This window comes from Loxodonta africana, chromosome 7 (assembly GCF_030014295.1).
Source record: "Loxodonta africana isolate mLoxAfr1 chromosome 7, mLoxAfr1.hap2, whole genome shotgun sequence".
Classification (NCBI taxonomy): Eukaryota; Metazoa; Chordata; class Mammalia; order Proboscidea; family Elephantidae; genus Loxodonta; species Loxodonta africana.
Genome location: NC_087348.1, coordinates 9,878,898 through 9,891,688, shown reverse-complemented (window position 1 = coordinate 9,891,688; position 12,791 = coordinate 9,878,898). Strand labels below are relative to the sequence as shown.

Below are 12,791 nucleotides of genomic sequence, written 5' to 3'. Positions count from 1 at the left end.
AGCCCCCGCCCCCCGCCCGCGGGGCGGTGGGGGCCGGGCGGGGGGAGGTGACTTGATGTCATCCTGAGCAGCTGGGCGCGGGTGCCGGTGCGCACTGAGCTGGGCTTCGCTGCGCCGCGCCGGGTCCGAGTCCCGGACTCTAGGTAGAGGTCCGCGCGCTGCTAGGGCAGCCAGGAGCCCGCCGTGAGCCCACGCCCCGGCCCGGGGCTGAGCTGGGAGGATGCTTCAGCCCCCTGAAGCCCGCGGGAGAACCTAGGAGCTCCGCCGCCTAGCCCCAGCGCCCTGAGCGGCGTCGCTGCCTCCCACCCCCACGGGCAGCCCCTGGAGGTTGGGGACCAAAGTCTGGGTTTCTGAGAAGTGAGTGTTCCTCCCCGCAAGGGGCCGACAAGGCTTTGGGGACAAGGAAGGAGGAGCTGAGGTGGGGAAGGGTGCCCGGGTTCCAGAGAGGGGTGGCATGGGGAAGAGGCCTCCACTCTGGGGAGTCAGTGGTGGCCCCATTAGAAGAGTTAGCTGCAGGGCCAGGGGTTCCATTCTGTAAGGAGCAGGGATGAGGATTGTGTGCCCATTCGGAAGAGGGTCTGGCTTCGGGTATCAGGGTTGTTTTGGAGCCAGGGGCCTTTGGTCTGGAAGGGAGACCATGGGAGAGCAGTGCACTCCTATTTTAGGGTCTCGGCCAGGGTAGGAGAGAAAAAGAGACTTGGCACTCAACTGCAGTCTCCCAACACTGTCTTTCCCAAAAGAAGAGACAGACTAGCTCTCTCTGTGTCTCTTTCTTGCCCACTTTTCTGCCTTGACTTCATTTCAAAAGAGCCAAGTGGAAACCCTAAGTGGACTCTGGGATTCCCAGGAAGGACCTGAGGTCTGAGACATCCTTGCCTCTAGCCTGCCTGCCCCCCAGGACTGGACAGCTGCCAGAGGCCCTGGGGGGGGGCCCAGGACTGTGGTCGTGTCCCCCCCCGACCCCATGCTCCGACAGGATGGGCCCAAGTTAGTAAGCCCAGCCTCACTCAGTGACCTCCAGGCTCCGAAGCACCCCTCAGGGTTCTGAAGGCTTGACTGCTGCCTGGCCACCATGGAGACGAAGCTGCCCCCTGCGAGCACCCCCACCAGCCCCTCGTCCCCGGGGCTGTCGCCTGTGCCCCCACCCGACAAGGTGGATGGCTTCTCGCGCCGCTCCCTGCGCAGGGCCCGGCCCAGGCGCTCCCACAGCTCTTCTCAGTTCCGCTATCAGAGCAACCAGCAAGAGCTCACGCCACTGCCCCTGCTCAAAGGTGAGCTGGCCACTGTGCAGGTCCCCTGAGCCTCAAGGGGGGTGACCAGGGCTGCCAGGGCCCCTTCCAGCCCTGAGACTCCACTGACCCTGCAGTCCTCTTTGCTGACGCATGGCCTGACTGGCCTGTCATCCTTGGGGGTGGGGCATCTGCCTGTGGCACCACCCTGGGGGGCAGATCCAGGCCAAGGGTGGGGCTGCAGCCTGGGTTCTAGGAGGCTACTAGCAGCCCAGCCAGCTTCTGGGGCCCTGGAGCCTGTGTGTGACCTGGCCTCTTGCTGTCACTGTAGTCTCCGCATGCCAGGTCACAAGGTCCAACTGGCTGAGCCAGAGGGTATCTGAGGGATCCTCTGGCCTGAGCCCCCTTCCACTTCTGGCTGGTAGAACAGGGTGCCACATATGAGAGGAAGGCAGGCCCCCAGGTCTGTCTGTGGTCTTGCTCGGAAGCAGACCAGCATCTTGCCTGGGTTAGGAAGTTGTGAAGAGGAAGCTGCCCCTCACCTCCCCCACACCCTGGAGTGGAGGGTGAGACAAGGGCTGTTTGCTTTCTGCGGGGGTCAGAGTGGCCCTAGCGGTGGGAGGACCCCCTTACCCAGAGCTGCGCAGCTAGGGCCTTGGCTTAGCACCCCTCGCTCCCCAGATGTGCCGGCCTCGGAGCTGCACGAGTTGCTCAGCCGCAAGCTGGCCCAGTGCGGGGTGGTGTTTGACTTCCTGGACTGTGTGGCTGACCTGAAGGGAAAGGAGGTAAAGCGGGCGGCCCTCAACGAGCTGGTGGAGTGCGTGGGGAGCACACGGGGCGTCCTCATCGAGCCTGTGTACCCAGACATCATCCGCATGGTGAGCACGGGCATCAGGCTGCGGGGGGCGTGCGCCACCCAGCCTCTGGGGGGCTCAGGGGCGTGGGAGTCCTGGTTCCCCGTGCAGGGAATAAACCCTACATTCTTCACTTGGCTGCACAGCCCCCATCTTCCGTCCCCTCCTGAGCCCCACTGCCACCCTGCACCTGGCCACTCAGTGCCTCCCAGGCCTGTCGCATCTCCACCCCTTTACTCTGTTCTCCCTGAGGCCTGGAGTGCCCTTCCCCACACCCCTTACCTTCAGTGGTCTGGCTCAGGTGCCCCATCTTCCATGAAGCCCTCTCTTGGTGCCCCAGCTGGGGATCTTTTTCCTTGCCCAGGATGTCCATAGGTCCTGCTGCTTCTCTTCTCCTCTCCCCACTGGACTGCACCTGCCTGGAGGGCAGGGATGCTGTCACCCGCCGGGTCCCCAGTACTAGGCCAGGGTCTACTCATGCCAGGTGTCTAGTTAACAAGTGCTTGAGCAGTGAGTCACTGAGCAGTTGACAGGTGCTGAAGTTGATCCTTTAGGACTTTGGATGAGGAACCCCCTGGCTTCCACCTTCCCAACTCTTCCTTAAAGAACCCCGACTCTGCCCCTCAGATCTCAGTGAATATCTTCCGGACCTTGCCGCCCAGTGAAAACCCTGAATTTGACCCTGAAGAGGATGAGCCCAACCTCGAGCCTTCGTGGCCACATCTGCAGGTACAAAGGGCTGGAGAGGGCAGGGGTCTGAGCTTCAGAAGAGACCGAGGAGAAGGGGAGTGGCTTCTCAGGCCGTGGGGTGTTGTGTGAGGGCCCTGTGGGGGGAGAGTGTGGGAGGCTCTTGCTAAATGCACCTTATTTGTCTTCTGCCCCCAGCTGGTTTATGAGTTTTTCCTGCGTTTCCTGGAGAGCCCAGATTTTCAGCCCTCTGTGGCCAAGAGATATGTGGATCAGAAGTTTGTCTTGATGGTGAAGTGGGGAACCCAGGCTGGGGAGGGGGAGCGTGGGGCGCAGGGCCAGGCTCTCTGAGGGCTGGGAGATAAGATGGAAGAGTCTGGGGTTGGCCTCCTGCCTGACCCCTAACCTGGGTCCCCCAGCTCCTGGAGCTGTTTGATAGCGAGGACCCGCGGGAGCGTGAGTACCTGAAGACCATCCTGCACCGGGTCTATGGCAAGTTCCTGGGGCTGCGGGCCTACATCCGCAAACAATGCAACCACATCTTCCTGCGGTGAGTGCCCGCTGCCTGGCCGGCAGAGACCTGGGAGGGGCAGGGAGAAGATTGGCCAAGGCCCCTGAGCTGCTGGGCCAGCAGAGCGCTGGCTTACTACTGAGGTTTTTCTTGCATGTTGATTATACAAAGCTTTCGCAGCATTTTGATTTTCATTTTACAGGTGAAGAAATTGAGGTTGACAGAGATGAAGTGGTTTACAGGGAGTAGGTCAATGCCAGGGCTTAGGATCTAAATTCTTTGAGCCTTTTCATGTCTGGTCCTAAGAACCCAAAGAAAGAGCTACTTTTGCAAATGTGTACTGAGCACCAACACGTGGACCACATGGCGCTGGAGCCAGATGGCCTGCATTTGAGTTCGGGTCCTGTATCTGGGTGAACTTGAGCAAGTCCCTTTCCCCCAGCGGGTCTGTGAGTTTTTGATGACGCTTTCTCTTAGTTCCCTCATCTTAAGCGGGAATAATGCTTGTGGTGAGTCAACCACAGCCATCAAAATGAAATGAGGGGAGGCCTGCACAGCACCCTGTATAATAGCTCCTGCACTGAGCCTGGGACTGTCACATCTGCTCGTGTTGCTCTTAGTTACAAAGTAGGTAAGCCATGAGCCCTGGCCTCCAGAAGCTTGGAGTCCATTCAGTTCTCCACTTGTTAACTTTGGGGCAAGTTTCATTAAGGTGCAAACCATGTTCATTTAAGCTCTAAGCCTCGATTTTTTCATCTCTGTAGCAGGGTCTATGAGTCCCTGAGTGATGGCAAATGGTTAACGTGCTTGATGCTAACCAAAAAGTTGGCAGTTCCTGTTCACCCAGAGGTGCCTCAGAAGAAGGGCCGGGTGATCTACTTCTAAAAAATCAACTACTGAAAACCCTACGGGGCACAGTTTTACCCTGACACACACGGGGTCATCCTGATTCAGAGTTGACTCAGAGGCAATTGTTTTCTTTTCATGGGTCTAATACATCTTATCTCCTGGGAGCTTTTTGAGAAGGCACAGTAGAGAAGATGTACTAAGTGTTTGTCATGCTTTTGTTTGACCGGCATGAGGAGTGGAGGATGCAGGCTAAAGCCTGCTGACTGGGTGGGTACCAGGCGGTGAGGGGTGCTTCCTAGAAAAGAGGTTTGAGCTGGGGCTCCGAGTAGCAGAGGGCGGCAGAGAAGGGTGTTTCAGAGGCGGGTGTGCTGCTTAGTGCCTGGCTTGGGCATTGGGTGAGGGAGGGGCGGGTGGGCAGGGTGGCGGAGAGGGACGGGGCCGCCCTGGTTGCTCGGATCCCTTTTCCAATCTTCTGTTCTCCTCTGCAGGTTTATCTACGAGATCGAGCACTTCAATGGTGTGGCTGAGCTGCTGGAGATCCTGGGAAGGTGATTTTCCGTGGGCCTGAGCTGATGCTTCTGGGAGGAGGGACTGGGGCCTCATCCCCTGAACCCACCTTCCCTTTTCTGTCTCCTTCCTCCTCAGCATCATCAATGGCTTTGCGCTGCCCCTGAAGACCGAGCACAAGCAGTTCCTGGTCCGGGTCCTGATCCCCCTGCACTCTGTCAAGTCGCTGTCTGTCTTTCACGCCCAGGTGAGGCCCAGGTCTGGCCTTGCCAGCAGGGAGCTCCCCACAGGGGCAGGCAGCTGTGTGGGGCCTGGCAGGCTAACCTGCCGCTCAGGCTCCTGCACACCCAGGCCCCAGCCACACTGAGTCACCGACTCACGGGATCCTCTCCCACTGTCGATTTCTTTACTGATGCTGGTCCATCTCCCTTAGGGTGTTCCCATGACCCTTTAAGGCTGATCTCAGATAGCAGCTCTGTGAGGCCTCCCCAGCCCCTTTCTACCTGTCCTAGCAGCGTGAAACACTCCTGCTCTAGTCCCATAGACTGAGATATACGATTCTTCAACAGTCCTTTGTGCAAAGTTGGTGCAAGTTTGCTGTTGTATTCCCAGCACACTGAGCACATTGCTGGTCCATCTTAGGTGCTCAGAAAAGGCTGGTGCATTAGAGCACATGACACAGCACACGAGCCCTGGCCTAGGCCCGTCCTGAGTGGCCAGTCCCTGGCCCTGGTCCTCCCTGACCTGAGCCCTCGCCAGGGCCTATGCTGGGTGGCCAGTCCTGGCCCTGGTCCTCCCTGACCTGAGGCCTTGCCTGGGCCCATCCTGGGTAGCCAATCCTTGGCTCCTGATCCTACCTGACCTGAGCCCTCTCCTGGACCTATGCTGGGTGGCCAGTCCGTGGCCCTGGTCCTCCCTGACCCCAGTCTTCTCTCTCTCCGCCGCCGCCCCCGCTCCCCGCAGCTGGCATACTGTGTGGTTCAGTTCCTAGAGAAGGATGCCACCCTGACAGAGCACGTGAGTACCTCTGGGGGAAGGTGGGCTCCCACCTGTGCAGGTCTGACTCCTTTCTGCCTCAACACCACAGGTGATCCGGGGGTTGCTCAAGTATTGGCCCAAAACCTGCACCCAGAAGGAGGTACAACGGGGCAGGGCTCTGAAGCCCACCAGCGGGAGTGGGAGGGCTTAGCATCTGGAGGGTAGTCAGGTGTGTGTGGGGGGATGTGAGCGCTGCCCCCCTCTGCCCTCACCCCCTCAGGTGATGTTTCTGGGGGAGATGGAAGAGATTCTCGATGTCATTGAGCCCTCCCAGTTCGTGAAGATCCAGGAGCCCCTCTTCAAGCAGGTGGCTCGCTGTGTCTCCAGCCCCCATTTCCAGGTATGGGGCAAGGACAGGAGGGGATGGGAGCCAGTGTATGGCCAGGGAGGGGTGGCTGGTTCACCTAACACAGCTTCCTCAGTTCTCAGTTTTTCCCTGGCGGGCGTGACAATGGGGAGACCCTGAACTGGGGGTCAGGAACCTAGGGTTGAGCTTCAGGTCTGCCACCCAGTGGCTGAGGGGACTCGGGCAAGTCACTTCATCCCTTGGGTGGTGGTGAGGGTGGAAGAGATCATGAGTGTAAGCATGTTTGATAAAATAAAACATCCCCCAGAATGGGATGGGCAGCGTTACCTCTTTTCCCTTTTTTTAACGGCCCTTAAATTTCACTCGTCCCACTTCAGGGCCGGCCAGGCTTCCTACACCACCCAGGCTGGCTGCCACTCATGGCCCCCTGCATGCTCTGGCTTCTGGGCAGGGTCAAGAGAGCGGGGAGGGGATGACAGAGCAAGAAGGTTACAGACTTTCTCCCATTTTTAGGAGCCCTAACTTGGTGGAGGTCAGCTCTTCCTCACAATTATTCTAGTGCAGTACTTCGGTTTAGTGCACACCACACTGGATTCTTGCAACAGCCTTGTGGAGCTAGGCATTGTTAGTCCCATTTTACAGATGAGAAAACTGAGACTGAGAGTTAAATGCCTTGCCCAAGGTTGCGTGGCCAGTCTGCAGTGGAGCTAGGATTTGCCATTGAGGGTTCCAGGGCTCAGATGAGTCCTGAGGATGGGGCAGTGGGTATAGGGAACCCTGGGTTTTGGGGTGAGGGGTGGACAGCAGGCCTTGTGTGCCCAGAGATGCCACCACCAGGCTCTGTTGTCTCGCTTGGCCCAGGTTGCAGAGCGGGCTCTGTACTTCTGGAACAACGAGTATATCCTGAGCCTCATTGAGGACAACTGCCACACTGTGCTGCCTGCTGTGTTTGGGACCCTCTACCAGGTCTCCAAGGAGCACTGGAATCAGTGAGTGCCAGGGCTTGACCTAAGTCCCAGAGACAGGGACCAGGAAAGGCCAAGATCCTGGGCTTACCCCTAGGTGGAGAGGGTAGGGAAGGCATCCACCCGAAGGTGGGCGAGGTGTCGGCGAAAAGGGCAGAGAGACGGAAATGCTTATTGGGTTTAGGGCTAGCTGGCCAGAAGGCAGCCCAGATGGGTGGGGGCGTGGCAAACTGCATTTGCTCTCATTCCCTCCTCCCTGTCTTGACCCTGCCCAGAACCATCGTCTCTCTGATCTACAATGTACTCAAGACCTTCATGGAAATGAATGGGAAACTATTCGATGAGCTCACAGCCTCCTACAAGCTGGAAAAGCAGCAGTGAGTGTCCCAGGCTGGGCAGGGGGAGAGGGGAGGAGCAGGAAGGTTGGAGGAAACCCGAGGGGACTCCCCTAGGCCCCACCTGACCAGATGTTTCAAGCTTCTCTCTCCTGTTCCTGCCACTTCTTCAGATAATCCTTTCACATAGTTCTTCTGACCCCCTGTAGTAGTGGTGCCCCGCTCAGCCTGGGCCTCGCAGAGCCATGCCGAAGGCTGGGGTTCACCTCCCCTTGGCGTCCTCTACCTGCAGTGCAGGCCCCTCAGGAAACAGGGTTCCTGCCTGCCCCTCCTCAGCTGGGGGCTGGTGGTGAGGGAGGCTGGGCTGAACGCGCGGGGGGCCCAGGACAGGGCCTGCCTCACTCACCCTCTCCCCACCAGGGAGCAGCAGAAGGCCCGTGAGCGCCAGGAGCTGTGGCAAGGCCTGGAGGAGCTACGGCTACGCCGGTTACAGGGGACCCAGGGGGCTAAGGAGGCCCCCCTCCAGCGGCTTACGCCCCAGGTGGCTGCCAGTGGGGGTCAGAGCTAGAGATCCCCACAGAAGAGGAGCGCGAAGCCCTGAGTTACCAGTCCCTCCATCCCTTCTTCTGCCCAGGGGCCCAGAGACACACACCTACCCCTGGTTTGGGCAGATGGGCTCTGAGGACACCCTGCCTGGCCCGAGAGGGCAGCTTTCACTGGGAGGAGAGGAGAAGAAATGATGGTCTTGGCAACAGAACTCTAAGGCCCTCGTGGCAGGATCTGACAAGGACAAGCTTGACCAGGAAGCTGCCATCAGGGATCTGCCCTGCCAGCAAAGTTGGGCTCCAGACAGCTGCAGGCAGGTTCCTGGTCCTGCTCCCAGCCTTGGGCAAGGGGGCTCCTCCCTGAGCCTGCCCCTACCTCGTGCCAGCGCGAGGTCCTCCTGACCCCACCGTGGAATCCATGGTCTATTTATTCTGTCCCACTTACCCCCACCACAGACAGGTCCTGGGCCTGGGGTGTCCTCTCTCCCTCCCCTCCCTCGCCCTGTATGTCCGTGTCCCTTTTTATTTATTGGGCAGGGGGAGGGGTGAGGGCACAGACGGACAAGAAGAGATTCCCAGTGTCCTGGGGCAGGGGGTCACAGTAACCATGGTCTAGCCCCCTTCCCCTGGCTGGGGGTGGACTCAATAAAGAGAGAAACTCGGAACTGCTGGCTTTATTTAGCTGGGGTGGGGCAAAGGGGGAAGCGGGAAGACTGGGGAGAAGGGGCAGGCAGAGACCGGGAAGGGGCAAACCCCTGTTTTCTCAGGAGGTTAAGGAGTGACAGCTGCAAAAACCTCTCCTTTAGAAAAACCCCACAGCAAGTTCTTGGCAAGGTTGGGGCTCCTTGGAGCTTTCTGGACCCCAGAGCCTTTCCCACCGGAGTTCCCAGCCCGCTGCCCAAGAGGGGGAGGCAGGGAAAGAAAGGGCTAGTAGCGGGAGAGGCGGCACATGTCGCACTGACAGGCCCTGGCCGTGAAGATCTCGAAGCCCTCCTGTTGGCCCCCTGCACACTGCAGCTGCACCTTCACCTGTGGGGGAGGGAGGCCAACTTCCAGTCCCATCGGGGCATCTCAGACTCTGTCTCCTCTCCTCCCCCCACCCCCAAACATGCTACCGTGGGGCCCGGGCCTCCTCACCTTCTTCAGGCCGCTGATGGTGCAGCACTGCGAGACAGAGGTGATGTTGTGGCGATAGCCACTGGCCACCAGCACGGAGTGCCGGGAGGGGAAGGCACTGGACTCACAGTGGCCGACACAGGCCTGCGCCACGTGGGAGCCCTGGCAGGTGCCTTGGTGATCACTTCGCACTGTCACATTGAAGGCTAGAAGGAGAGGCACACCCAACTGTGGTCTGTGCCCCCATGAGGCTCTGAATAGGGTGCTGCCTACCCCATGGTCCCGCCCATCAGCTCCTTTCTCCCACCCAGAACTCCTGCTCCTTCTAGCTGTCTGGTCCCAGGTTACTCACGGTGCAGGTGGCAGCCTGGGATGGAGGCTGCCCCAGCCCAGCCTTCAGTGACTGCCAGGACCAGCAGGCAGAGGAGTAGGGTTTGGGGAGACGCCATGGGCACCTGCAGCACAGTGGGGAGATCTGCCTGTACCTGGGTGTGCAGGTAGGAGAGGGGTCTTTAAACGCAGCAGGCTCCAGGTGAGGGCTGGTGAGGCGGGCCTGTGCGCGGCTGTCTCCCTTGTATCTGCCTGTGTGTGTCTGCCTCTAGTGTCACCAGTGGGTGTGACTGTCACGCACTGTGTAGTGATTCTCCCTTGGAACTGCCCTCACACCCTGGGGCGCCAGCATCTCCCTCCCTCCAGCCGCCCCATCTCACTGCAGGCCCTTCATCTGCAGTCCCGGCCTCCCCAGCTCCTCCTGCCTCCGCTTGCTCACCACTTCCGAAGCAGGACCAGAGTGGCTGTGGAATCTCTTTGTGCCTCCTTCTGGTCTCCAGACTGGTTCTGGCTCCCCTCTGGGCTTTTATTTGCAGCATTGGGGAGCCCCGCCCTCGCCCTCGTGGAGCTTGGCTTTCACTTCATGCCTGCCTCCCCAGCCAGAGGCGTCAGAGCAATCCCACCTGGGAGAGGCTGGCCTTCTCCCAGGTGTCCTCAGAGTGCTCTGCTGCCTGGACCTCCTTTCTGTCCAGGTGGCTGCCTGAGGTCAGGGGTGGGAGGAGAGGTCAAGACCCTGGGATGAGCTGGGGCCACCTGGGTCCTCTTCTGTGCTGTGTGATCTTGGGCAGGATGCTTCCCTCTTCAACGCCTTGCCGCCCCAACTACCAACTACCACACTCAGCCCCGAAGAGGAAAGGGACCAGGGAAGGAGACCCTTAGGGACATCACACTAGTGGGGTATCCTGAGATGTGCCTGATGGCAGGCCAGGGGAGGTGGAGAGGGGTCCCCAAAGCCGTTCCAGGGTTTCACTTTTACAGTGTCAGCTGGGTGTGTACTCATCCTGTGTGTCAGCTACAAAGGGGCTCTAAGCTGGTGGGTCCCCCCCAGTCCCTGGAATAATGGGACCTGACTCCTGAAAGAGCCCAAAGCTGTCAATCCCTGTAAATTGGATCATTTTGTCTGGCTCCTGTGTCACAGGTGAGGCAACTAAGGCTCAGAGAAGGGAGTTACTAAAGGTCACACAGCTAGTTAGTGTCAGGGCTGATATCCAACACAGATGTCCTGTCACACTAGGGGAAAGGATGTGGACAATCGGGAGAAGCCCCCTCGTGAGCAGAAGCCAGAGGGGCAGGGGGAGCAGAGGGCTGGGGGAGCCTGTGGTGACTCTGGGCCTGACCTGCTTAGAAGGGGGAGAGCCTGCCAGAGCTGCAAGGCACTCCCATTAACTCCCACTCTCTCATGTTCCAGATGAGAAAGCAAGATCCAGAGAGAAAAGCGACTTCCCCAAGGCTTCACATAAACCGGTCAGAGTCATGGTGGGTGCTCCGCCCTGCTAGTCCTGGAGCTGTGCCTTCCAGCTGCTTTGTAAAGCAGGCCATGTTTGGGTCAACGGGGCAAAGAACATCAACAGTGTTCAGGAGGAGCTGGTGTTCCCATGAGGAGCCCTGCTGGTGCAGTGGTTAAGTGCTCGGCTGCTAACGGAAAGGCGGGTGGTTGGAACCCACCAGCTGCTCCCCTGGAGCAATGGGTTTTGTGTTGGGTTGGTGTTCCCATTGACCCTAATCCTCCAATCCTTACCCCCACGGGCCTCCCTTCAGTCTGTGTCTTCGTGAGCTGCAGCCCACCTCTTCTCCCCACCAAAGGGAAAGGCCCCAGATCAAGGGGCTCAGAGCGGCCTCAGAACCCCACCCACAGCCTCCCACTCATCCCGGGAGCCCTCCAGCATCCTGACGGCTCCCAGCTCAGTTAATAGACTTCTGGTGACAAGAGCTCCTTCCCTCACAAGGTAGCCTGTCCTAATATTGCACATCTCTCCCAATTAAAAAGTGATTCCTTACGTTAATGAGAGAGACGCAACTCAGAAAAAGAGGGTGAGACGACTGTACAACTGAAAGGATATAATCACTGTTATTGAACTGTACATACAGAACCTGTTTGGGGCATGTCTTGCTGTATGTATTCTCAACAACAACAAAATAAATTTAAAAAACTGAGTCCTTTTTTTTCTGAGCTAAAATTGGTTTTCCTGAATTTCCATCTCGTTTTAGTCCTCTGTGGCCACACAAGTCTAATCTGCCTGTCCCAGGTGAGCCCTCCAGTTACATGAAGACAAAGCTCAGACGTCTGGTCTTCTCTAGGAGCCCGGCCCTAAACTGCCTTCCAGTGCTGTCAAATAGCCGGAGGGTTAGGTGGGAAGCACTTTATCTACTGAGAGGCACCACTATAGGGTCAAACTGGGTGAAGTAGGGAAGGGATGGATTTCTCAAGGGTCAGCAGGGCTCAGGACAGTAAGTCTTGGAAGACCCCATTCCCTTCCCCTCAACAGGGAAGTTTAAAGTCTGAGGCCAGGTACCAGACCCACCTAGGTAGACCTAGGGGAGGTTTCATCCCGAGATTCCCTGTATCTTGAGACGTGAGTTTGCATTCTCTTACTCTCTCTACTTCACTAAATTCAATCAATAACTCTTCATAAATAATTTATTGTCAGTAGGAGCCTAAGTGCTGGAGACAAAAGACCTAAACTAGCCCTCAGGGCGGTAAAATTCCCAGACTAGAGCATTTTTTAAAGTACCGTTCTTTTTTTCAGTGTTTTAAATTGGGAAAAACACTGATGGTGAAGGCGCAGAGGACAGGGCAGCCCCACAGGAGGACTCAGCTGTTGGGGGCCTCGTCCTCCATGGCTGGTTGTCCTAGGAAGGGGTGGAGTTGAGGGAGGACCGGCTTGGGAAGCGGCCCTCTGTCCGTGGCTGCATTTGCAAGGCTCACTGGCTGTTCTTGCGGAAGAGATAGCTGAATGGGAAAAGAGCACTGCAGGAAGGAGAGCAGAGGACATTGAGGCTCTACGAGGCCCCCTCCCCTTCTCCCCAGCTCCCATTTAGTGCTTCAGTAGCCGGGGCTTTTTCGCTCTGGGGAACCACTGAATGGAAACTCAAGTCTGTACCCAAATTAGATTAAACTCAGGAGGGGGAGATAAAAAGAACTGCACGGGAATGGCCGAGCTCTAGATAGACAAAGAGTCGTGCTAACTGCTCTCTGCAAAGAGGACTCTGAAGACACAACCTAGATCCAGAGGGAAGAGTGGAAACTTTCGGGCAACCAAATCATCCAAATGGCCCACATACGGTAAGTATGGTCTCTGTGCAAGCAACGCATACGGAATCCCGTGTTCTAGGCCCATGCTGGGCACTTTGGGGTGGGGGTGGGTTGTGAAAAAAATTCATAAGACACAATCTTTACTAAAGTCACATTTAGGGCCCTTGCTGCCAACTTCCTTTCTGTTGTCTGTCTTGGACAGGATACAGAAACCTCTGTGGGGTAATCTGCTTTCTTCTCTACTCTAAGTTCCCTAAGAGACTCA

General features: G+C 57.8%; 2 protein-coding genes across 2 annotated transcripts; one reads left to right on the top strand and one right to left on the bottom strand.

The window, feature by feature from the left end:
* Nucleotides 1-87: 87 nt before the first annotated feature.
* On the top strand, nt 88-8,492 carry PPP2R5B (protein phosphatase 2 regulatory subunit B'beta). The gene is made up of 14 exons (XM_064287828.1): nt 88-357; nt 809-1,271; nt 1,911-2,107; nt 2,711-2,812; nt 2,969-3,061; nt 3,190-3,320; nt 4,619-4,678; nt 4,776-4,884; nt 5,601-5,654; nt 5,725-5,775; nt 5,896-6,015; nt 6,844-6,971; nt 7,223-7,324; nt 7,703-8,492. The coding sequence occupies exons 2-14, from the start codon at nt 1,073-1,075 to the stop codon at nt 7,848-7,850; spliced, it is 1,494 nt and encodes a 497-aa protein (XP_064143898.1). The 5' UTR covers nt 88-357; nt 809-1,072; the 3' UTR covers nt 7,851-8,492.
* Nucleotides 8,493-8,649: 157 nt separating this feature from the next.
* Nucleotides 8,650-11,159, bottom strand: GPHA2 (glycoprotein hormone subunit alpha 2). The gene is made up of 5 exons (XM_064289283.1): nt 11,123-11,159; nt 9,897-9,973; nt 9,296-9,428; nt 8,965-9,149; nt 8,650-8,856 (listed from the first exon to the last, which is right to left on the bottom strand). The coding sequence occupies exons 1-5, from the start codon at nt 11,157-11,159 to the stop codon at nt 8,755-8,757; spliced, it is 534 nt and encodes a 177-aa protein (XP_064145353.1). The 3' UTR covers nt 8,650-8,754.
* Between the last annotated feature and the right edge of the window lie 1,632 nt (nt 11,160-12,791).

Excerpts from the sequence above, each read along its gene's own strand:
- PPP2R5B (XM_064287828.1), top strand. The coding sequence starts at position 1,073 with ATGGAGACGAAGCTGCCCCCTGCGAGCACCCCCACCAGCCCCTCGTCC. Across the intron at positions 3,062-3,189 it reads ATCAGAAGTTTGTCTTGATG|CTCCTGGAGCTGTTTGATAG; the intron begins GTGAAGTGGGGA and ends TGGGTCCCCCAG. Across the intron at positions 7,325-7,702 it reads TACAAGCTGGAAAAGCAGCA|GGAGCAGCAGAAGGCCCGTG; the intron begins GTGAGTGTCCCA and ends TCTCCCCACCAG.
- GPHA2 (XM_064289283.1), bottom strand. The coding sequence starts at position 11,159 with ATGCTGGAGGGCTCCCGGGATGAGTGGGAGGCTGTGG. Across the intron at positions 9,974-11,122 it reads GGATGAGTGGGAGGCTGTGG|GCAGCCACCTGGACAGAAAG; the intron begins GTGGGGTTCTGA and ends CCCTGACCTCAG. Across the intron at positions 9,429-9,896 it reads AGAAGGCCAGCCTCTCCCAG|GTACAGGCAGATCTCCCCAC; the intron begins GTGGGATTGCTC and ends CTGCACACCCAG.